The sequence below is a fragment of the Brienomyrus brachyistius genome, chromosome 10 (assembly GCF_023856365.1).
Source record: "Brienomyrus brachyistius isolate T26 chromosome 10, BBRACH_0.4, whole genome shotgun sequence".
Lineage (NCBI taxonomy): Eukaryota > Metazoa > Chordata > Actinopteri > Osteoglossiformes > Mormyridae > Brienomyrus > Brienomyrus brachyistius.
The window spans coordinates 19265955-19290949 of NC_064542.1; the positions used below are offsets into that span (position 1 = coordinate 19265955).

The 24995-nt window shown below is 45.4% G+C and overlaps 1 protein-coding gene across 1 annotated transcript in view; it reads left to right on the forward strand.

Annotated features, from left to right (window-relative positions):
• The window catches only part of dnah2 (dynein, axonemal, heavy chain 2), a 94083-nt gene that overhangs the window by 49103 nt on the left and 19985 nt on the right, over positions 1-24995 (forward strand). The window contains exons 40-65 of the mRNA XM_049029269.1: positions 469-621; positions 1018-1143; positions 3166-3384; positions 4854-4971; positions 7547-7683; positions 8260-8397; positions 11863-12021; positions 12109-12261; positions 12489-12580; positions 12780-12978; positions 13236-13460; positions 13574-13678; positions 14080-14268; positions 14845-14930; positions 15054-15184; positions 15317-15466; positions 17029-17196; positions 18552-18712; positions 18897-19027; positions 19710-19842; positions 19994-20133; positions 21322-21532; positions 23160-23276; positions 23377-23518; positions 23914-24083; positions 24733-24849. Coding sequence (XP_048885226.1) covers positions 469-621; positions 1018-1143; positions 3166-3384; positions 4854-4971; positions 7547-7683; positions 8260-8397; positions 11863-12021; positions 12109-12261; positions 12489-12580; positions 12780-12978; positions 13236-13460; positions 13574-13678; positions 14080-14268; positions 14845-14930; positions 15054-15184; positions 15317-15466; positions 17029-17196; positions 18552-18712; positions 18897-19027; positions 19710-19842; positions 19994-20133; positions 21322-21532; positions 23160-23276; positions 23377-23518; positions 23914-24083; positions 24733-24849 — 3870 coding nt within the window. The remainder of the gene's footprint in view (positions 1-468; positions 622-1017; positions 1144-3165; positions 3385-4853; positions 4972-7546; positions 7684-8259; positions 8398-11862; positions 12022-12108; positions 12262-12488; positions 12581-12779; positions 12979-13235; positions 13461-13573; positions 13679-14079; positions 14269-14844; positions 14931-15053; positions 15185-15316; positions 15467-17028; positions 17197-18551; positions 18713-18896; positions 19028-19709; positions 19843-19993; positions 20134-21321; positions 21533-23159; positions 23277-23376; positions 23519-23913; positions 24084-24732; positions 24850-24995) is intronic.

Here is a 24995-nt window from a genome sequence, read left to right on the forward strand (position 1 = left end):
GTTTCAGGTGACTATGCATAGCAGACATACTTTTGTGGTACTTATTGGTAGCGATACATAATATGCACTAGAACCGATATAATCTTTTCCAAACTGCAGTGGGCTGCTTTGCTTGCCTTTAGCTCATCTTCAGACACCGCGGCTCCTCTGTGGACACCATGCTGCAGCATAAAGCGCATGTGCAGCCTCAGCCTGAGATCACCTGTGTGAATGTCTGTAATTGCCACTAATTTTCAATATTACAATTCTCCAAAGCCAAACAGACTTAGGGAAAGAAATCTAATCAATCAAAGTTGCTTTACAAATTTAAATCTTGTGACACTTTCTAAAACCATATTGCCAGTGACTAGACTACCACGACTAAAAGCATCAACTAATAAATCTGTTAGTCAACTACAAAGTAGGGCCCCTAGTGTCCACTTGTGTAGATGCGTGTGCATCCCCGTGTGTGTTTGTGTGTATTTACAGGTTCTGGCCAAGAAAGTCTTCACATTGTACTCACTGGCTGTACAGCAGCTGTCGAAACAGGACCACTATGACTTTGGGCTGCGCGCCCTCACCTCTCTGCTTCGATACGCAGGGAAGAAGCGGCGAGCGCGCCCTGGAATCACCGACGAGGAGGTGGGCTGGGCCGCAGTGCACGCAGCACCCACGGCAGCTCCGGGTTAGGGCTAACACCCAGGGGAGCGAGACAGCAGAGGCCGTCGTTCATTATCTTTGTTAGAAAGTGTTTCACTCATGACAGAAGCTCTAGGAAGACGTTATCCAATGTGTTTTTTTGTTTTTGTCAGATGTGTCAGTGTGCAAAGTCTGTTACTTGTATTACTGCATAAAAAACACTAAGCAGGGGTGACACACCGCTTGTTTTTGTCCAGCCAGCCCTATAGTCCATGCACATCACTCCCAAAGCCACACACACCATCCCCTACTAGCTTTAGCCTCACTGGCCAGGTTCTGGTATCAGAGCGGGGCTCTTTGCAGCTACAGTGTTCAGCATGTGTTCCCTGCCCCGCTCAGATCCTCCTCATGTCCATGAGGGACCTGAACGTCGCCAAGCTGACCTCCATTGACCTGCCGCTCTTCGACAACATCATCCAGGACCTGTTCCCTGCCACGGAGAGCCCCACCAACAACTATAGCAAGGTGTGTCTCCATTGAGCCACATTCCCTGGACTATCCTTGGTGTCATTCAAACCTCCTTCCCCTCGCCCCTTCACTCATTAAAGGAGAACATGCCATCAGCAGGCTGTAAGCTGACTTACATCACATATTTATTTCGAACAGGAAGCTATATCAGCTCTAAAATTAACCTCATGCATTTTGAATGACCTGATCTTTGCCAGAGATAAAGGCTCCTTTGAAGCAAAGCATCATCGCGTTTTTGAAAGTGCACACCTAGCCGCTGGTAGCTGCTAGCTAGTTCTTGGCACAGTTAATCTGCAGCTTCTGTGCCAAGCTTTGAAACAAATTGTCAAATTGCAAACTGTATCATTACAAATAGTCATTGGTTTGATTTTCCTGCCCATACAAGGTCAATCACATGCTTCGAAACTTTAAACAAACAACTTGCCCCTAGAACTCTGTGTTGGATGAGGAGAAGCCTGAAAATCTTAGCTGTGGTTTTCACTGATTTTAATGAACTATTTTCACTGGAACCATTTAGTGCAGCATATGCTGCTATGGGCGTTAACACTGAAATAAAGTCACCATGAAACTTTGAAAACGCCAACTTAAAACTTTAAAGTTAAAGAATGTCTGACCTTGCTTTTATTTTTGTTACTAAAATGATTAATATTCCATATATATATAATGTGACAGCCCTGAACTTATTTTCTTCATGGCTGAGAATGAATGATCAGAATGGGCATTAACCCACGACAGTCAGCAGGCTCAGTGGGTGGCACCCCAGCCTCACGCCTTGGGGTTTAGGGTCAACACCCTGCACCTGCTCTGTCCACCCCCCCCTTGCTTGGGTTTCCTCTTCATTCTCCCAGGCAGGTAGCATACCTAGCGTCTCTGGATTGCCTGTGTTATGGATTGGCACCCTGTTCGATGCATGCTGCTGCCTCATGCTTTGGGATAGGCTGCAGACCCTGCTGTGACCCTGTACTGCATAAGCTTTTAGAAGATGGATGCATGTGACAACATTAAACTTCTTTTCTTCAAGGCTCAGAATAAATGATTATGGGCATTAATCCACAATAAAAAGATTTTTAAATCCCAGAGGAAAATGCCCAGCAATGCAAGACCTGCCTTTGAAAGCTGTCACATTTGTGAATGTTTATGGAGTAATTGCCAAAATGTGATGCATTTCTTCTAGAAGTGCGAGGAAGGTGTTCATACTGGGCCCTGTGGTGTAAAATAATACACTAAACAGCACTCCGGATTTAATGACTGTCCATTACAAAGGCGTCCGTGTTAATGCAGCACTTACAACAGCATGTCACATTACTTATGAAGGTGTTTGGGAGATCAGCCCATGAAGTCCTTTTAACTAAAGTGTTACTGTTAACAGACAACACTTCTAATTGCTGAGATCAGATACAGCTGAACTGCAGAGAGCAGTTAATTAGCTGAGATCAATGTTAATAACAGACAATTTAGCGCTAACACACAGCTAAGTGCTGGGATCAGTCAGTGATGGCGCACGGATTAAGTGACATGATCAGGCAATGCTAGTCTGATCAGGCAATGCTAGCATGTGGCTAAGTGATGTGATCAGGCAATGCTAGCATGTGTGATCAGGCAATGCTAGCATGTGTTATCAGGCAATGCTAGCCTGTGGCTAAGTGATGTGATCAGGCAATGCTAGCATGTTGCTTAGTTACGTGATCAGATAATGCTACCATGTATGATCAGGAAATAATCATACAGCCTGTGGCTAAGTGATGTGATAAGACAATGCTAGCATGGGTAATCCGGCAATACTAGCCTGTGGCAAAGTGATGTGATAAGGCAATGCCAGGATGTGTAATCAGGTAATACTAGCCTATGGCTAAGTGATGTGATAAGGCAATGCTAGCACATGTGATCAGGCAGTACTAGCCTGTTGCTTAGTGACATGATCAGGAAGTGCTAACGTGTGGATGATTGATGTGATAGGGCAATAGCATTGCTGCGCTAGCACAGTGCTACATACTCAACTCAGCACATTTTTCTCCTTAGCTGCAAGAGACTATAGAGCTGGAACTGCAGCAAATCGGCCTGCAGGTCACACCTTTCACTGTGACCAAGGTCATCCAGTTGTATGAGACCAAAAACTCCCGCCACGCCTCCATGATTGTGGGCACCCCAGGCAGCGGCAAGACGGTCACCTGGAGGACTCTGCAGAGTGTCCTGAACACCATGCACCGCAAGGGCGAGCCAGGATTCAACCTCGTCCGGGTCGGTTTTCCAGCTGGCCTCTCTGCCTGTCTGTCTGTTACAGCCAGTCTGACAGTCACCACCCTGTAACGTCACCTTACACCTTACCTTAACTTAGAAGACACTTTTAAATTGTGTTTTTTTGCAACTTAATTAACTTGTACATCAGTGTACCCTTTTGTACCGCTGACTGTTTCCTGACCCATCTGAGCACCTGGCATTTACAATTATTTATTTAGCGGATGCTTTTGTACAAGCAAAACAGATAGTACATTACAAGCATTAAGGATACATTAAGGACACAGCAGTAAGCTTCCCCTCTTCAGCACCGAATGCCTGCGTGCTTAGCGACCTGCTGACACATTCAGGGCTCAGTGCAGCACATCTTGGAGCTGGGAGAAGATGAATAATGTGTTGGAGAGGCCTGCTGATGTGGAAGGGGATCAGTCACCCAAACAAAGGTGGCGTTCGGTGCCATAGCAGACCCTCACTCTAATCCTCTTCACTCATTAGCCATACTACATCACTTTACATAACCTTTACTCTACTCTGCTCTTCTAATTTTATTCTATTTCTGATTTTTTTTTTGTTGTTATTTTTTACTAGTATTTTGCTTTTGAGAAATGCACTAACATCCTCAAAATGAGCAGGGATGAAAAGACAAGAAGAGACGGAGAAACTGAGTTTGTTTACCGCTAAATGTCGGTAAGGCTGCTGCTCTCGGTAAAGGCTGCCTGCTGTAACCGTCGGCAGTGTGGGCCTAATGAAACAGCTCTTTTGCACCGCTGTCGGCCGTGACGGCCTGCGTAGCTGTGCATCCCCTTGAAGCCAGATCTTTGTCTGTCCTCTAGTGCTGCATCAGTTCATGTATCTCCTGGCTGCGGTTAAAAATAGTTGGTTTTTTGGGTAGATTTTTCTAGCCCGTCGTTACCCCCTGTCTACCCTTACGTATTTGATCTACCCCTTCATTCTGTTCTTTAATCCCTTCTCTCTATCCCTTCCTCTTCTCTTTCCTCTTCTTGGTGCCCATTTCATCCCGAACCTCTCGTCGCACCTTCTCTGCGTGTGTTTCTCTGGGGTTTTAGACTCGTCTTCTTCTCCCCTGTCGCCTGTGACTCAGCCCCCTCTCCGCATCTATTCACGGCCCACCTCTCCTCCGCTCTTTCTTCCTCTCCCTTGTGACTCAACGCCTCGCTCTTTATGCTGCTATTTCTGGGATCTGTCTCTCTCCTCCTCCGTCAATAACACCTCCACCTTCCCCTCGTTACCTTCTGCTGCACGTTTAATCCTTTAGCCTATTTCTCACATTTTCACGCTTTTAACAACCAGAAATGTTTTGCAACCCTTACCCTTCTGCCCTATGTATGGTGCCCTTTTCTCTCTTTGTTTCTGCTGCCTTGTTTCATTATTCATACACCTTGTTCTCTTTTTAGCTGGTAAACCCCACCCCTTGCATCTAGTTTACCTTTGACCTTTGGCCTTACTTGTAGGAATTCCCCTTGAACCCCAAGGCTGTGAGTCTGGGTGAGCTGTATGGGGAGTACGACCTCTCCACCAACGAGTGGACGGATGGCATGCTCTCTTCTCTGATGAGGTTGGCCTGTGCAGGTATGTGCAGGGGGAACGAGAGAGTCGCTATTACGGTAGAGGGAAGTATAAATTAGATGGAGAGAGAGGGAGGAAAACACATCATATGAAGTCATTGCAATGTCCTGCTACAAACATCACTTCCACTCCTCTGTAAACAGCATCCCACAGGTCCTCTTTATACAAAAGACTGTCAGTCACATTTTGAATTTCCCAATTAGGCCTTAATGGCCAGCCCTCAGGACTGTAGTCCTTAATGCCGAGCTCCATTCCCCCTACCACTTTCCAGTTCCCTACTCTGTGCAGGGCTGTGGGACTGCTGCTGTTTGATGCCCATGTGACGTCTGTGTGACTCACAGCCTCAGGCCTCACTCCCGAGTCACCTGGCGTCTTTCTGCTCATCAGTCTGCACTCTATGCTGGTCACACTGGCCTCCCACCACGCATAGCATTGTTACCTGGGGCTGCTTACTCACAAATAAAACTGTATACTTTCATATTGTTGGGCTCTGCATAAAAATAAGGATCATTCACCTACAATTTATCTATCTTCCATAAATATACTACAGGGCCAAGGCGAACCGGGAACCTTCCCCAGAAAACACAGGGAGTAGGCAGAGAACATCCTGGACTGGATACTAGTCCATCACAGGCACAGACGCACAGATGCACATTTAGGGACCCCAGTTCACCTAAATAAATAATTCTGGGCAGTGGAGGAAGTTAGAAGGCCCAGAGGAACCCCAGGAGAGCATTCAGATGCCACAATCACAGAACCAGGGGTGGCAACTGAACCCACATCCTGGGAGGCTACCCACTAAGAAACTGACACAGGATTATTTATTTGTTAACCTTTTCCTAAATATGACAGGAATTGATGCGGCATCAGAAAACACTGTTTACCTTCAGGAGAGCACTAAGCTCATGCTAGGCAATACGATGACATTTAATGAGACCATTTGTATCAGTAGTTTAATTTGCATGTTTTTATTGGCCTCTAGTGACCTTGTCACTATGAATGACTGGTTGGCAGTAAGGCTGTCTTACACTATCATCATACAACTGCTGTATCAGTGTGTCCGTGTGACTCTGTGACTGTCAGACAGTTATGATTACCTTATCCATCCTCTTTGTGTTGTTTGTCTATGCTTTTGTGAGTTTGTTTGAATCATCTTTATTCTCAAAACATTTTCAGTTTGATATTCATTTTGTATAGTGTAAATCAGACAGTAAGTGGATGTACTCAGGCTCTGTGGTACTGTATAAACCAGATGGTGAGTGTAGGTAGTCTGATTGTACCGTGTAAACCGGATGGTGACTGTAGGTATTATAACTGTATGGTGTAAACCGGATGGTGAGTGTAGGTAATCTGACTGCATGGTGTAAACCGGATGGTGAGTGTAGGTATTATAACTGTATGGTGTAAACCGGATGGTGAGTGTAGATATTATAACTGTATGGTGTAAACCGGATGGTGAGTGTAGGTAATCTGACTGCATGGTGTAAACCGGATGGTGACTGTAGGTCAGGGATGGCCAATATTATCCGCAAAGGGCCAGTGTCTGTGCAGGTTTTTGGGATAGCCATTAGGTCAGCTGCTCAAACCCAAGTGTGAGGACTCTTCAGCCAATCAGTCCTATAATTAGCAATATAATTAGGGAGTGGCAGTGAAAACCCGTACACACACCAGCCCTTTGCAGATAAGACTGCCCACCCCTGGTGTATGTAGTTAGACTGTATAGTGTAAACAGTACGGAGAGTGTAGACTGTAGATAGTCAAGCTGTATGATGTAAACCGGACAGTGAGTGTAGGTAGTTGGGCTGTATGGTTTAAATTAAACAGTGAGTGTAGGTAGTTGGGCTGTATGGTTTAAACCAGACAATGACTGTAGGTAGTAAGGCTATATGGAGTGAACCAGACAGTAAGTGTAGTTAGTCAGGCTGTATGAAGTAAATGAGACATTGAGTGTAGGTAGTCAGACTATATGGAGTAAACCAGACTGCGAGTGTAGGCAGTCAGGCTTTATAGTGTAAACTGAACCTTCAGGATAAGTAGTCAGGCTGTATGTACTAAACCTGACAGCAAGTATAGTTAGTCAGGCTGTACAGAATAAACCAGGCCGTGAGTGTAGGTAGTCAGGCTGTACAGTGTAAACCAGGCTGTGAATGTAGGTAGTCAGGCTGTACAGTGTAAATCAGGCTGTGAATGTAGGTAGTTAGGCTGTACAGTGTAAACCAGGCTGTGAATGTAGGTACTGTAGTCAGGCTGTACAGTAAAAACCAGACTGCGAGTGTAGGTAGTCAGGCTGTACAGTGTAATCCAGACTGCGAGTGTAGGTAGTCAGGCTGTACAGTGTAAACCAAGCTGCAAGTGTAGGTAGTCAGACAGTGCAATTATCTGACATGGTGCTAGTTGGCCTTGTCCCCCCTCTCCCCGATTTCACAAGCAGCCGCGGTGTGCTCTCTGCCTGTGTCTGCTTATGGCTAGATACAGTATAACATCATACCTAAGCTGTCAACTACACTCCGTCTACAAATCCAAAGTAAAGTCTATGCCTGTCGACGTGCGTTTGCAACAATAACACTGCCCCACGCAGATGAGAAGGCGGATGGAAAGTGGATCATCTTAGACGGGCCAGTGGACACCCTGTGGATCGAGAGCATGAACTCTGCCATGGATGACAACAAGGTGCTGACACTCATAAATGGGGAGAGGATCTCCATGCCAGAGCAGGTACAACTACACGCTCCGCTGAGCTGCAGACTCCGAACGGCACTGTGATAACAAAGACCACAAGCAAGAGAGAGTCTCTGTGGTGTCTGTGTGTCCATCTGCCCCACTCTGTCCATAGAGCACCATAGTCGCTGTCTTGTATTTATTGTTTGTTGATCTGCTTAGCAAGCAAGTTTATCCAGAGAAACTCGCTCAGCTTAGCTGTTAGACTTTCTCCATGAAACGCAGCTGAATGGGGGTGTTACAGCAGTTAAATGGGCAGCGCTCTTCCCCCCCCCCACCTCCAAGGTTAGGGTTTGAATCCTGCCCCTTCTGTGTGTGTAGAGTTTGCATATATTCTGTATATTTTGTGGCTTTTCTTTGAGTATTCCTGTTTCCCCCTGCAGTCCAAAAATATCCGGTTCAGTGAATTTGGCATATTTAATTTCCCCATTGTGTGTATTTGTGTGTGGCCTGCAGTGCACTGCCATCCTCTCCAGGGATGAATGTGCCTTAATTTCAGCCATGAAGAACATTGCTCAAGGTTCCCCCTGTACCTGCTTGGTGATGTGTCTCAATTTACTGTGTTGCCTCTAGGTGTCGCTGCTCTTTGAGGTGGAGGACCTGGTGGCAGCTTCTCCGGCCACCGTGTCTCGCTGTGGGATGGTCTACAATGACTACACAGCCCTGGGTTGGAAGCCCTTTGTGCAGTCCTGGCTCCAGAAACGCAGTAAGGTACAGGGCTCCACCACAGCAGCACCCACGCGTCCTTCAAATGTATCCGTTTGTAGGTGACAGCTGGTATTCAGACATAAACCGCGTTGGAAAAGACCCTTTATGTATGTTCTGTGGCATCCAATAATGTAACAAGTAGCAATAATGTAACAACTGCCAATACCGTGATAATTTTTCCATTCTCACTGTAATGAAAGTCGATAACGTAATAACTTACCAATAATGTAATAACATTTCTGAATCAAAAATATAATAAATGTTTGTGCATAATGTATTAAGTTATTACCTTATTGGTTGGTTATTGCCTGTTGTAGCAGCGTATAATGTAATAACTACCATTAATGTATTAAGAAATAATTACATTATTGGCAGTTATTACGTTATTGGCTGCAGAATGTGTGTCAAACAGTGTATAGCACTGTGGCCTCACCTATAGGGCTATGAGATGATTCCTGTTTGGGTTCCATCTTGGTGGAACTTGCCTACAACTTCTGTGTCAGTGTGGTCCTTCTGCAGTGCAGAGGCATGCTGTCAATTTCTAAGTTGGGAGTGCATATATCCAGCCATGGACCAGCATCCCGCCCAGGGTCTACCCCTGCCTTGGAAAAACTCCAGGTCCTCCCAATACCTTCTACCAGATAAGCAGCAGAGGATGGATGGATTGAAATTACACTTGGCCTATAATTGTGTGTGTGTGTGAATCTATGCCCAGTGCAGCGTGGTTCAATGAAAATAATCAGGCTTTACAACTCAAAATGATTAATCAGAGCAAACACAACCCAGTGAAAAAGAGTAATGAACCCCTACAGCTCAAGACAGAGTCAATGCAGCAGTCCCCAAAACCTGCTGACTGGGCCACCTTGCCAGGGGCGGCCCTCTTACTCTTCAGCTCTCCTTCCTGAAATCCACCCAGCTAACCCTGTTTATGCACTAATGAAACCAGCAGCCTAATCACGGTCAGCTGGGTTTTATTAGTTATGGTTCTTGTGTTTCTGGGACCGGTGATCAGTTGTTATGGAGATACATTTGGCCTTCCACCCGCTCACTAATATATCTAGATGAACTGCTTTACCTTACGTGACTTCGCCAGCTATAATAATGAATAGCTATTAGTAGAAACTTGAAAGCATTGAATATTTTTTTTTCCATTTACAAGTGAGTCTCTTCATCTATGTTTCATTATGGTGTCTTATAACTAGCAAATTATTTCCATACCAGCTGCGTTTGGTAGTGTAAACGCCTGCTGAAAGTCTGCTGACAGCTCGTCAGTCTCGGTGGTGGGGAGACACTTTGATAAACACAGCAGCACATACCATCTGCTTTTTGTTCCTCGAGTCGCCAGTTAAATTCTTCTGCCAGTTTGACCAGGTGGGCAGGGAGATTTTTTGCTCACTAGAAAAGCTGTTTTTGTATGACATCTTCTCCGCGACTGGGCCTCCGCGTTTCTCAGCCAGGGATCCGCACTCAGCTTTTGCCCCTTAAATTCACTGACCGCACTCATCTCTTGTAATGCCTCTCTCCACTCTCTGTAACTCACTACTGAGCTTGTCCAGTATTAAGGTTAAGTCAGTGGAAAAAGCTCATGTCCAGTGGCCGCATTTCTCCCAAGAACATCCTCCAGAACAGCTAATAAGGGCTACATTCCCCAAATCAACACTGAAGTATTAACTTCAGCTCTGTACATGAAGAAAAATGTGACCATAACCAAGAGTGCAATGTAAGAATAACACAAGTATTAGGTGGTATACACTGGGAACAAAGCCTGAATCAGCTATTAACTCCAATTACTACAGATGCCACAGAACTTACGTGTGCCACATAGACTAGGAATGCTTTGGAAAATGTCCAGGCCATAGCTATGTACACTATATGCAAAGCATGTGGACACCTGGCCATTACATCTACAGGAACGTTTTCACACCAAATTCACCTACCATGTCTTTATGGACCCTACGTTGTGCATTGGGGCACAAAAGGGCCTTCTCCACACTGTTCCAATAAAGATGGAAGCATAGAATTGTCCAAAACATCTTGGTATGCTGAAGCATTAGGAGCTCTTTTCTGTGGAACTAAAGATCCCAGTCCAACCGCTGAAAAACAACCCCATACCATTACCCATCCTCCACCAAGCTTTACAGTTGGTACAATGCAGTCAGGCAGGTAACGTTCTCCTGGCATCCGCCAAACCCAGACTTGTCCATCAGACAGCCAGACAGAGAAGCGTGATTCGTCACTCCACAGAATGTTTCCACTGCTCCAGAATCCATTGGTGGTGCTTTACACTGCGCCATCCGACGCTTGGCATTGCACTTGGTGATGCGAGGCTTGCATGCAGCTGCTCGGCCATGGAAGCCCATTTCGTGAGGCTCCCGGTGCACAGTTTTCGTTTGGAAGTTTAGAATTTTGCAATTATTGAGACAGCAGAGCATTGGCAACTTTTATGCACTATGCGCCTCAGCAGTCTGTTACTTCGTGTGGTTTGCCACTTCGCGGCTGAATTTTTGTTGTTCCTAAAAGCTTCCACTTTCCAGTAATACCACTAACAACTGACTGTGGAATATCTAGCAGGGAAGAAATTTCGCAAACTGACTTATTGCAAAGGAGGCTTCCTATGCCGGTAACACAGTTGAATTCACGGAGCCCTTCAGACCAACCCATTCTTTCACAAATGTTTGTAAACTTGATGTGCTTGATTTTATCCACCTGTGGCAATGGGTCTGAATGAAACACCAGAATTCAGTGGTTGTGAGGTGTGTCCCAATATATATATATATATATATTTATATAGTGTATATATATATATATATATAGTGTATGTCCATACACAGTGTGCATGTCTATGACATATACACATAACATATGGCTGTACAGGTACACGAGATATGGCTGTGTATGTCTGCTACACTGTGTTCCGATGCTGTACTTTACCCGAAGAGTAACAAGGAGAACATAGAATTTAGGTTACCTTAACAACAGACCAAGACGACAGCCAAAACGCTGCCTGATGAAATTACTCTGCTCCGTAGCAGCCTCCTCTTTCCCCTGCACACTGCTTTGCTACCTTCAGTACCGAGTGGAAATTCCATGATTGCATTTGAAAGGCGTGTGGGATGGATTGATGAGTAGCAGTCATCTGCAGTAAATCTGATTATTTACTTAGCGAACAGGTTTTTTCCAAGCAACCTAAACATCCCATCATTTCACACGGTTTTGTATTTACACAGTCTCTTGACACATTTAAGGTTAGGATCTTGGTTGAAAGATACAGCAGAATTTCCCCTACAAGGTTTTAAGTCTGAAGTGTGTAGTCCACTTATAACCATTACGTCACTTACTATCTCATGCTCTCATACTCACTTTCTTCAATATACTTACTCATGCTCTCTAATACTCTCATGCACTTTGTCACACTCACATTCTTATATGATTATTACTCTCTCTTATACTCTCTCATACTCTTCCCAGGTGGAGGTTGACCACCTACAGCCCCTCTTCGACAAGTACTTAGAGAAGACCATGGAGTTCAAGAGGACCCACTGCAAAGAGCTGGTGGCCATCACAGAGCTGAATGGCGTGAGCTCCCTCTGCAGGCTGTACCACACCCTGGCCACTCCTGAAAATGGGGTCAGCAATACTCATCTAGTCAGTCTCTCTCTCTCTCTCTCTCTCTCAAGCATCCTCACTCGCTGTTAACCCTGTTTACCCACCTAGGTGAATCCTTCTGACTCAGTCAGCTATAGCCGCATGGTGGAGCTGTGGTTCACCTTCAGTCTCATCTGGTCAGTGTGTGCCTCAGTCAACGAGGATGGCCGAAAGAAAATCGACAACTTCCTACGTGAGATGGAAGGCACCTTCCCCAATAAGGTGACTTCCTTATATTACATCTGTTTATACAGCTGGCTATTTTGGTACAGCCATTTAAATTAAATACTTCCTCAAAGGAACAACAGCTGTTGCCCCTCTGGGATGTGAATTTTTGGTCAAGTCCACTACACAAAAACACACATGCACTTTTAATTAAGGTACTCTTTATGCTGCGTTGGTATTCATCAATAAGCTCTTTGTTTTGTCATTTCAAATGTCTGAACCAGGACACCGTCTATGAGTACTATGTAGACACCAAGAACAAAAGCTGGGCCTTGTTTGAGGACAGACTGCCCAAAGGCTGGTGCTACGCCTCCAAGTAAGTGCCTGCCAGCCGACGAGCGGGTAGGAGGGCGAGCGGGTAGGAGGGCGAGCGGATGCAGCGACAGACTCTTGGGCTTTGACCAGTCCTGCTTATTTGCTGCATCGCTCACTATCAGGCTGAAGTGTTGTTGATCTTTGTTACTCTGTGACTCCCTCTCTGCTTCTGAATCCCGGCATGTCCCTCTCTGCCCCAGTATTCCCTTTTACAAGATAATGGTGCCCACAGTGAATTCAGTGCGGTACCGCTTCCTGGTGCAAGCACTAGTATGTGGGCAGTACCCAGTGCTGCTGACGGGGCCAGTGGGCACGGGCAAGACTTCTGTGGCCCAGAGCGTGCTACAGGCCCTGGAGCCTGCTGATTGGGCAGTGCTCACCATTAACATGTCCTCCCAGGTGAGCATGACCGACTGGCAAATCGCCCATCCTAGGTCGCCTGGCCTGTGAGTCAGGGTGCTGGTGCATGATGGGTGTATTTGGGATAGGCAGGGTGCTTGTGCGTGATTGGTGGGGGCGTTCTGTGTGACCACGTGGGGTGCTGCTTTGGGACGAACCTGCACTGGGTCCCCTGGGGGCATTGATGCAGGGCCCATAATCTAGGGACAGCTTGAAGACTGAGCTTGTGTCTTGAACTCTGATCTCTGTGCCACCAGACTACATCCAACAATGTGCAGGCCATCATAGAGGGTCGAGTTGAGAAGCGCACTAAGGGTGTCTATGTGCCCCTGAGAGGGAAGCGCATGCTGACCTTTCTGGATGACCTCAATATGCCGGCCCAGGACGAATTCGGGTCCCAGCCACCTTTGGAGCTGCTCCGCCTCTTGATCGACTACGGCTTCTGGTACGACCGGCAAAAGCAGACGCCTAAGTGTATCAAGGTGAGAGAGAGAAGGGTGATGGGAATGTGGTATAGGGAGGAAGCCGTGAATGTAATATCTATCATAATATAAGGCGGTATGGGTGGAACCCTTTATTTCCTTGTTTTTTTCAGGGTATGTTCCTTTTGGCGGCCATGGGGCCTCCTGGTGGAGGGAGGACTCACATCTCTGGTCGTCTGCAGAGTCGCTTCAACCTCATCAACATGACCTTTCCGACAGTGAGCTCCTAAAGGCTTATTCATAGATAAGTCAAAACAAATAATGATTTTATTTGTTAGTTACACCTTAAAGTTTAAGATAATTCGATAAACCATGATATGGAACCACTTTCTTGAAATGAAATTATTGAAATGCTTTGTGATAAGTTGTAAAACGGTCACAAATTTAATATTTATTTATAATGAATGATGATGATATGCACCTTAGTAATAGTTCATGGGAGCTCGTCATATGGATGTGTCTGTTTAAAGGGATGTCTAGGTAGATACTACACAGTCAAAGATAACGAAAAACGCCACCATAATAAACGCAGGAGGTCCATGGCATTAGACTCCATCCCTGTACTGTACTCCACCTGCCTCCATCTCCAGCATCTCACTTTCCCATTTCTGTTCCCCAGGAATCTCAAATCAAGCACATCTTTGGCACAATGATAAACCAGAAGCTTCAGGAGTTCCAGGAGGAGGTGAAGCCCATTGGGGCAGTGCTGACGCAGGCTACGCTGGAGCTGTACCGCGCTGTTGTTGGCCGGTTCCTGCCCACTCCTGCCAAGATGCACTATTTGTTCAACCTCCGAGATATCTCCAAGGTGGGGGGGGGCGGGGGGGGGGGGTCGACACTACAGGATCTGCTGGCCTCACGGTGATGTCTCAGTGAAATGTAACAGTATTTTCCAAAGGAGAGGTGGCAAATTTTTGTTGGCTTTTATCTGTCCTGTATTTGTGAGATTTATTTGTTCGTGTGACTTCAGCTACAACACAGAGAAAGCATGTCCCCAATACCCACACACACAGATAAAGAAACAATAAAGGCACAAGTGATCTAGAAGAAAAGAGGCGCCCTGGCATTAAGAAAAGGAGAAAAATTAATAATTGATAAATGAATATAATTTTTATTGTTTTTGTAAAATATAGATTCATCACAGTTGACTTATGGGGCAGTGGTGTCTTAATGGTTAGGGAAACGCCCTTGTAATTGAGAGATTGCTGGGTTGAATCCCTGACCAGTAAAGCACCACTGAGGTTCCCTGAGCAAGGTACTGCTCCCCGGGCGCTGAATTTATTTTACACACATATGGGTCACGTATGGGTTAAATGCAGAGGACACATTACGTTGTTGTGTGCTGTGGTGTATGACCACTGATCACCAAATTATGTTGTAACAGGTATTCCAGGGCTTACTGAGAGCTCACAGAGATTTCCATGATACTAAGCAAAGCATCACCCGACTCTGGATCCACGAGTGCTTTAGGTACTGACTGCCATGTTCAACTCCGTAAACCTGGAAGACTGGTTGATTGGAGGCTGTAACTGACTTTGAAACTGTTTGATGAAGTTTTTATTGAGGTCAGATCGAGCTGGTCTGTCTCTGCAGAGTGTTCTCCGACCGGCTGGTTGATCAAGGAGACATGGAGGCATTTATGGTCCTTCTGGGTGAAAAACTGGGTTCCTACTTCGACCTGACGTACCACAGCATTTGCCCAAACAAGCAGCCTCCCATCTTCGGTATGCTGTGCAAGAGGATGGATGAATGATGCATGGGGTCTGACAGACTGATGGGTGATGGGATATGGGCAGATTGATAGAGCAATGCCTGCATCAGTGTTCAGATGCACTTCACTGCTTTCTGTGTCTCAGGGGACTTCCTGAACAATCCCAGGGTGTATGAAGACATAACAGATATCAAGACCCTGAAAAACTTCATGGAGTTGCAGCTAGAGGATTACAACCTGAGCTCTGGCGTGGTGCCTATGAACCTGGTCCTGTTCCATGATGCCATCAAACACGGTCAGTGTCAGTCTGCTGAGGCGCTGGATGGCTTACAGTTTAATGTGGACTGGGAATCGAAGCAGTCATTTTGAACAAAATGGCATTTAGTCTCTTGGCGCATCTGATCCATTGATCATGGCCAACCCCCGGGGTCTTGCCTTTTATTTGATTTTCGGTCTCCCGTGATTAATTTTCCATTCACTGCCATGCTTTTCTTATTACTGACAGCTCACGGTCAATAATAGGTCTCTATTAAAGTTCAAGAGTTGCCTAGAAATTTAGCTGTCAAAGTGTCACTTGGCTCCTTAAAGCATTTTCCCACAGTATTTAAAATAATCCGCCTGTGAAAAGTCAGTGTCATCTCTGTGATTCATCACGTTAGTTTGCTCATGACTGGAAGCATGTCCAACAGCGTGTGGGCTGCTCTAGCAAATGTATACAACTGAATTTGTTCTTTGATGAGCTTGGTTAGGTGACATTTTCTTGAACAGATTTCCTACACCGCTGTGCTCTGCTTATCCGCCCTCCCCCTTGCTCTGTCGGTCCTCATCTATAACCCCGTGCTGTTTATCAGTCCTTATCCATGCCTGTATAGTCTCCCTGGTGATCTTCCTGCTGGCTTTTTTCTTCTGAAGTGCCTCTCCAGCCTGCCTGAACACATGTCCTGCTCCCCTACAGTGCACATCATGACGGAGCACAGGGCTCCTCAACCTTCCAGTCATTTTCTATTCTTGTAGACATTGTTTTGACTGTTTTTTTTTCTTTGAGCAGACCTGTTAATTTGCTTCCCTCCTTTTTTTCCTCTAGCTCTTGAAGTAAGGATTTCTTTCCCTACAGCTGTTTTTGTTGCATTGACAGCGAGCTGCTTTAGTCAACAGATGTTCGTGTCTGTTTTGAAGTCAGGAACTTTAACAGAATCCAGAAACTCTACCTTGCCTTCAGGTTGATGGCTTGCATTGACTGGATTTCTTTATTACACTCATTATAGACTGTTGTTGTGTCACACTTGTTGCACTGATAGGATCTCCATATCTGTCACGACAGTTTATAGCTGAAGTCTGTGGGCTTACATCTTTTTTTGAATTCATTTCTTTGGCAGATGTTTTGCAACACAGACTAAACAGTTTGTCAGTGCTGTCAATTTTTAATGTCTTAGCCTCTGAAACCAACACTATGGCTGAAGCATATTGAGTTTTTTGTGCTCTCTCCCATTGGCAATCTGTTCGCTGTACACAGACTTGTTGATAGCATTTAAAAATCTACTTTCGTTTGTTCTCATTTTCATAAGAATTGTCTCTAAGCCTGACAGGAGGACATTGCAAATAAGTTTAAATGACACTTCAAGTCTACTGTGTTTTGAATACTCCTGCTCATACATATGAATTTGAGCGGTGGGTTAGCCATGTGAAATTGTAGTTTAACCAATTCGGGATAAGTATTTCTTAGTTAATAGGAAATCAGATTTTTAAAATGTAAATCAGTTGGTCAAAATGACTCCCTGCCATGTCAATGACATCTCCCTGTTCAACAAAAAAAAAACAATCCATGCTTTTGCATCTTCTCATCTTTGATTCTCACAGTAACCCATGTGGTGCGGGTGATCAGCCAGCCTCGGGGAAACATGCTGCTGGTAGGCATTGGAGGATCGGGCCGGCAGAGCCTTTCCCGCCTTGCGTCCTTCATCTGTGGCTATCAAGTCTTCGAGGTGGAAGTCACCAAACAGTATCGCAAACAAGAGTTCAGAGATGGTAAATGTCACCTGTCAAGGAGCAATAGGGAATAACAGTCATCTGTCATCTTGATCAGAGACAGCAAGAGTCACCTGGCAAGAGTTCAGAGAGAGAAAGAGGCAACTAGCAGGAGGTCAGAGAGGGAAAGAGTCACGTGGCAAGAGTTCAGAGAGAGAAGGAGGCATCTAACAGGAGGTCAGAGAGGGAAAGAGTCATCTAGTAGTTCTGCTTTGCAAAATAAACCTAAAATAATGTAGACATCTTTAGCACCACCAATAGAAATCTTTACAAAGTCATGAGTGAATGGTTTAATGTTTTAAATGAACGTCAGTAAGATAAATACTCATGTGTCAGTGTCAACAAGGTACAAATTAATCTTGCTTTTCACAATGACGTTAGCTAGCTACTGTACACTACTAGTCAAAAGTTTTCTGCACACTGAAATGTTTATTTTTGAATGTTACTCACTTAACATTTACTAAAAATACACTCAGTATTCTTTGTTAACAAATAAATTGACAGTATATTCGCCACTTGAGTATCTTTATTAACATGAAAATTTCACACCTTTGATTCATCGAGCTAACCTCCTCTAGCAGTTATAACAGCAGAGAAAATTCAAGACATCCTTTTTCTACAAGGGACATTAAATACTGCTCTGTTTCATGGGATGAAACAGTTAACTAGTGCATTCAAAGTTAAAGGACAGCCAGTAATTTGACTCACCACATCATCATCACCCCACAACCAGTTACTAGGATGTCAGACTGGCACTGTTACATGCTCTTTCTTTGTTATAAAATAACGTTGTTTTATATGACTTATACAGTATTTTCACTTATAGTTGTTCAGTCAAATTTCCAGTGCTTGACAAGAATAAAAAAAATACGCAGTTTATGAAATAAATGGAAAAGCAGCAAAAACTTGTGGTGTGCAACAACTTTTGACTGATAGTGTATCTAGCTATCAATGTTAATTAGTGATCAATACAAATGACCATCATGAATACACATTAACTAGCACAAACATAAATACTAGATGACTTTTATCAGTATACGGAGAAGAATTGGTGTATTCCATGTATAGTCAATAGTCATAATTGTAATCGTAAAAGGAGACACACGTGGCTTTCACCAGAGAGGGACAATATTATAGTACTTTACATATACAATCATGCACCTTTCATGCCATTCTGTTTCGCCATTAATGAAACTATGGTTATAAGACAGATGGTGTAGAGAAAAGCTATAAAGTGATGTCCCACTATCATATTTTTATTTTTAGTGCTACCAATTCAAATAAATTTAAATACTTCTGAATTCTGTAGGAGATTAATAATGGTTATGATAAAAGGTATCATTTCTATGATGCAGACATTAAGAAGTTGTACCGGCAAGCTGGTGTTGACAACAAGCCCACAGTGTTTTTGTTCAACGACACCCAAATTTTGGACGAGTCTTTCTTGGAGGACATCAACAACATGCTGAATTCTGGGGAAGTTCCCAACCTCTACAAGCCGGATGAACTCGATGAGGTCAGAGCCACAGTCTCTGTGCTCGAATGTGGCTGGATATTGCTAAAGTGAAGGTCCAGTCTCAAGTTCAGTAGATGGGCCGCAACTGTATACCCTAACTGTTTCATTGCAGTGATCCAGGTTTTCCCAGGTAAACTAAACTGCAAACCGATAGTCTCTGTATGTATTTACTATCACCCCTCAGGTCCAGAGGGCTTTGTCCAATGTAGCCAACATCCCAGAACATTCTGACGCCATGTTCAGCTACTTCTTGGAGAGAGTTAGGAACAACCTGCACATCGTACTGTGCATGAGTCCCGTAGGTGACCTCTTCAGGTATGGCCTGTGCAGCCTTATTACAACAGCCCCACAAAAGCCGATGTTGACCCCACATTAGCATTTCCTTAGCCCCACAGTAGCCCAACATTAGCACCACAATAGCATTACAGTAGCACAACACTTGACCCAACACTTGCTCACAATAGCTTAGCTTTTTAAGTAAGGAGCGCTGGCAGGAAAACATGTGAAAACCGTCTCCCCTCCTAATATGTTATATGCAGTTACAAAATGGAAGGACGTGAAATAGGAAGCAGTGCATTGTGTGGTACTGCCGTTCTACATTATACATATGTCTGCTCACATTTCTGTAGTCTACCTGTATTGCAGGGAGAAGACGTTTCAAATTTTACTGTGTATTACATTTTATTGACTTTATATCGTATAAACAACATTTTCTAAAGCTAAAATCAGAATCTTTAAAACCTAAATTTCAAAAATGATCATATAGTGTATGATCATGTACTGTATCATAGTTTTTGAAATTTAGATTGTAAAGATTCTGATTAGCCTTAGAATTCAGTGATATACATCTCCATATTAGATGACAGGTATCCAAAAAAGTGTATATGAAATAAAAAAAACTGAAATAAAAAAAAACTTTATTTCGTCGTAAATTAAATAGAAGAGACTGTGATACGTTGTCTTCTGGAAGTTGATGTGTTCTGCCTGTGCTGGGCAGAAATCGGATCCGGCAGTACCCCGCTCTGGTCAACTGCACCACCATCAACTGGTTCTCCGAATGGCCCCACGATGCGCTTCTAGAGGTGGCCGAGAGGTACCTGGATGGATTGGAACTGGGCAGTATGGAGGGGGTAAGATCCTGTTCTCCATAGTCACTGTTTATTCTATAAACACACTGCACCCTGTACCCTCTGTCTGTAACCCACTAACACACGTTGTGTCCTGTACCCCCTGTCTGTAACCCATTGACTCTGTCAGGCTTAATTCCTCTCCCCTTCTCAGGCTCAGAATAAGGTGGCCAGCATCTTTGTGACAATTCACCAGTCTGTGAGCCACTACTCCCAAAAGATGAAGGTGGAGCTGAAGAGACATAACTATGTCACCCCCACCAACTATTTGGAGCTGGTGTCTGGATTCAAGAAGTAACCATCTCCCTGGGCCTCACTGCCTGTCCTCTGTCAGCTCGCCACTTCTGCTGAATCAAATGGAGCCCAGCATCTGCCTCCGCTTGATATGCGCCTCTCTGTTGGTGCCCTTTTGCACCCCCTTCTCCTGCTGTCTGTTGGCCTGCCTATCTCAGTCAGCAGCTCTCACTCCCTCCCTCTGTGTCTGTCACTCTGGCTCTTTCAGCTGCTTTACTGTAGCCGGCTTGAACAGAAGAAAGGGCAGAGAACACGGATATTTTAAATTCTGAGGCTGTTCACCTCAGGAGGTGGTCTGATTCATATGTCTCATGCATCCTGAGAATGGACTTGAAAAGCAGTTTTGCGCTTTCAGATGCAGGTCATTTGTTCCATTTTGACAATTCTGTCTGTGAGAGTATTCTGTACCCATCTTTTTCTGTGACCTTGTCCGTCTTTTTGTATCCCTGTCTGTTTTTCTCTGTGACCATCATGAGTTTTTGTGTCCCTGTCTGTCTTTTTTGTGACCACGATGTCTTTTTGTATCCCTGTCTGTCTTTCTCTGTGACCACGATGTCTTTTTGTATCCCTGTCTGTCTTTCTCTGTGACCACCATGTCTTTTTGTATCCCTGTCTGTCTTTCTCTGTGACCACCATGTCTTTTTGTATCCCTGTCTGTCTTTCTCTGTGACCACCATGTCTTTTTGTATCCCTGTCTGTCTTTCTCTGTGACCACCATGTCTTTTTGTATCCCTGTCTGTCTTTCTCTGTGACCACCATGTCTTTTTGTATCCCTGTCTGTCTTTCTCTGTGACCACCATGTCTTTTTGTGTCCCAATCTGACTTTTTGTGAGCTTGTCTTTTTTCTGTGTCCCTCTATGTCTTTTTCTGTGACAATTGTGACTTTTTGTGTCCCTGTCTGTCTTTTCTGTGACGTTGTCTTTTTTCTGTGACCTTTATGTCTTTCTGTCTGTCTGTCTGTACACCTGTCTGATCCCCTATGTGTCATTCTGCCTCATGTCCCTTTTTGTACCAATAGCCCTGTCTGTCATTCTGTCTTTCCATCAGTTTTCCTGTGTCTAGGTTTCACTTCTTGCTTGACTGTGACCCCATTTTTCTTTGGACGTACCCCTGACTGTCATTCTGCTTCTCTGTGACCTTGTCTGTCTTTGCACATGTACCCCACCTGACTTAATTCATGCTGTCCAGGCTTCTGGTGGAGAAGCGTGGCGAGCTGGGCGAGCAAGTGACCAAACTGCGCAATGGCCTCTTCAAGATCGATGACACGCGCAGCAATGTGGAGGCCATGTCTGTGGAGCTGGAGGAGGCCAAGGCGAAGGTGGCCGAGTTCCAGAAGCAGTGTGAGGAGTACCTGGTGGTCATCGTGCAGCAGAAGCGGGAGACCGACGAGCAGCAGAAGGTCCGGGCGACCTGGCTGGGCTGGAGCTGCACTTCACACAGAGACACTTTACCTCAGAGTGCCTTTAAAAATACAAGCACAAATCTGGGATCATGGAAATGAGCAGCTGCCTGGCCTTTTAAATCTGCTTGCACTGCTTTTCTTCATTGTCATTAGCTGTTATCATATGAGAAAGGAAGAAGTATAGTAGAAATGTAATGTAGCAAAGGCTGTGATGAGTAAAAAATGGGCAGACAGCAGAGCGAGGCAGCGCTTCCAGCCGCGCCGTCTCATTGCAGCTCATCGCTGCACTTCAATGCATCGCATTATCCTTGGTTTGGAGAAAAGCCTTAATGGCTAATATAGGAAGTCTCCCCCTGGAGTCCCATTGATTGAAATCTATTTTATTTAAACGCAAAAACCGACACACGTGGCCAACTCGGTCTGCAAAGTAGGTTATGTTACTACTGTGTATATGGAATGAATTTGTTAGTTGTATAAAGAAAGATTTTTATCTATATATTATGAATATGACTCATGATAATCAGGATGAGTATTTGGAATAATGTTACATGATAACCAGCTTCTAACATGGCGGCTTGCTGGGTAGCGCTGTTGCCTCACGGCGCCGCCCTTGAGGTTTTTCATGTTCTCCCCACCTGCAGCTGGATGAACTGGCATCACTACCCGAGTGACGTGTATGTGCGTGCTCTGCTGATGATGGGCATCCTAAGCAGTGTGTCCCTGTTCATTCCGTCTAAGATAAAGTTGTTGTACTAGACCAGGGGTGTCAAACTCCAGTCCTGGGGGGCCGGAGCCCTGTGTAGTTTACTTCTTTCCCTGTTCCACCATAAATGATTCAGCTTAAGAGCTTTGTGGTAATTAGCACAAGGAGTTGAATCAGGTGTGTTGAATGAGGGGAAACCCAAAAATGTGCAGGGCTCCGCCGCCCGCAGGACTGGAGTCTGACATCTCTGTACTAGATCATCCGTCCAGCCATCTTCCGAAAGATTATCCTGCTCAGGGTGACGGAGGAGCCTAGAATCTGTCCCAGGCGACACAGGCTACTCTCAAAGACTAGAGGCAGAATAGGAGGAAGCTGACATGATGCAGGGAAAACATGCAAACTGTACAAAAAAAAGCCCAACCCTGCAGGTGCGGCCGCCTGGTGACTGCACCGCCTTATACTGGATCAGTGGCCGAGAAATGGACAGTAGAATTGCTAGCATGACTCGCTCTGGGCATAGTTACTGCTGCCTCGCATCTCCTCAGCGCTCTGTTGCTCTTTGTTCTATGGTTCTGCATTGCCAGAGAGTAAAATAATGGCTTACTGTTGGTAGCATTACCTAAGTTCCATGGAAACTGTTAAACATTAGGTTAGAAATGATAACTGACAGAAGAAGAAGTTTCCATTTTTCGAATAAGTAGTCCTTTCCTCTTAGATTTTCTCCTTGGTTCTATTATTTTTGGCAAGTAAGGTAAAAGTAATCAACACAGGGGTGAGGCCATTTTTACGTCACATCAATACCATGTTCATTCACATTAATTAGAGTAAAATAATAACTTGTGCTTTTCTCTGTGTGTATGTGTATATGAGCCTGTTCATGCGTGTATACGCACACATTTGCGTGTTTATGTCTGTGTGTAGGAGGTGAGTACCCATAGTGAGAAGATCAGTGCAGAAGAGGTCAAGTGTAAGGCCATGGCAGAGAATGCACAGAGGGACCTGGATGAGGCTCTACCCGCGCTGGAGGAGGCCATGAAGGTGTGGGTCCCACCCAGTGCCCTGCATTCGCAGCACAGCCACTCTCACACTCCACTCGCCCCTGCCTCACTCCCTGCGGCCCACTGTCTGTGCCCTGCAGGCCCTGGAGTCTCTGAATAAGAAAGACATGACGGAGATCAAGTCCTATGGCCGCCCACCAGTGCTGGTGGAGAAAGTCATGCAGGCTGTCATGATCCTGAGGGGCAGCGAGCCCACCTGGGCAGAGGCCAAGAGACAGCTAGGTAAGAGAGCCAGGGAGGAAGAGCTGTGGATGGGCAAGGAGGGAAACCATGGAGGTAGGTCAGCGAGATATAGAGGTGTGGAGGACAGAAGAGGGAGAGCAGGATGGAGGCTGACTAGGGGGTGATTCCGGCTGTGACTGGGGGGGGGAGATTCCAGCTGTGACTGGGGGGATGATTCCAGCTGTGACTGAGGGGGTGATTCCAGTTGTGACTAGGGAGGTGATTCAAGCTGTGACTGGAGGGGGGGGGGTGATTCCAGCTGTGACTGAGGGGGTGATTCCAGCTGTGAGCAGGGGGGTGATTCCAGCTATGACTAGGGAGGTGATTCAAGCTGTGACTGGGGGGGTGATTCCAGTTGTGACCAGGGAGATGATTCCACGTCTCCATTTTCCCAGGAGAGTCAAACTTTATCAAGCAGCTAGTCCACTTTGACAAGGACAACATCTCAGAGCAGGTTCTGAAGAAGATCAGTCAGTACTGCACCCAGGCTGACTTCCAGCCCGAGATCATCGGCCGCGTCTCTCTGGCCGCCAAGTCACTCTGCATGTGGGTTCGCGCCATGGAGGTCAGCACCCCAAGCCCTGCTTCCCCCTGCTTTACACACACATGCATCACATTCTTAGGATATGTTTATGTAATGTCCCCACAGTGTGATAGGAACGTGTTATTTTGACGTTGCGAAGATATTTTGTCAGTCCCCACAAGGGGAAACTCAATTTTATAAAAATCTGGGATTTATAACACCTCTGGGACCAGGGTTTGAGTCTGTGTGTGCTGCAGCTTCATCTTCTGGGCCAGCTTCCCACATTCTCCCAGTGTCATCATGGGGTTTCTTCTACAGTCCAAAAACATGCTGACGTTAATTGGAGTTACCCAAATTGCCTACGGGTGTGAATGGTGTGTGAGTGTGTCCTGCAATGGGATGGTGCCCCATCCTGGGTCGTTCCCTGCCTTGCGCCTATAGCCTCCAAGATAAGCTCAGGACTCCTGTGACAATGAACAGGATATGTGGGTACAGAAAATGCATGGATGGCAAACAGCTAAAAATACCAAAAGATTTGTATTTTGTTCGGTTAAGGTTAGGGCTGGGTAGGGGTTAAGGTCACCATTTTGGGATTAGGGTTTTGCCCATAGAAATGATTGGAGAATGCCCAGAAAGATATGAATACAAATGTGTGTCTGTGTCTGTGATGCCTATATGCTGAATCTCCCAGATGTATGGGCGTCTCTACCGCGTGGTGCAGCCAAAGAGGACCAAGCTGGAAGTGGCCAGGTCCCAGTTAGCAGAGAAGCAAGCAGCACTGGCTGAAGCTCAGGACAAACTGCGAGAGGTGAATCTTCGTGTGTGTGTGTCTGTGTGTGTGTGTCATGTGTGTGTGTGCAGGTGCTTTGGTGTGCAACAAGGCCCTGACCGAGTGCCATGAGACCCTGACTGGGTTCCTTATCATGCTGCGTGACCCTGACCAGGTGCCATGGG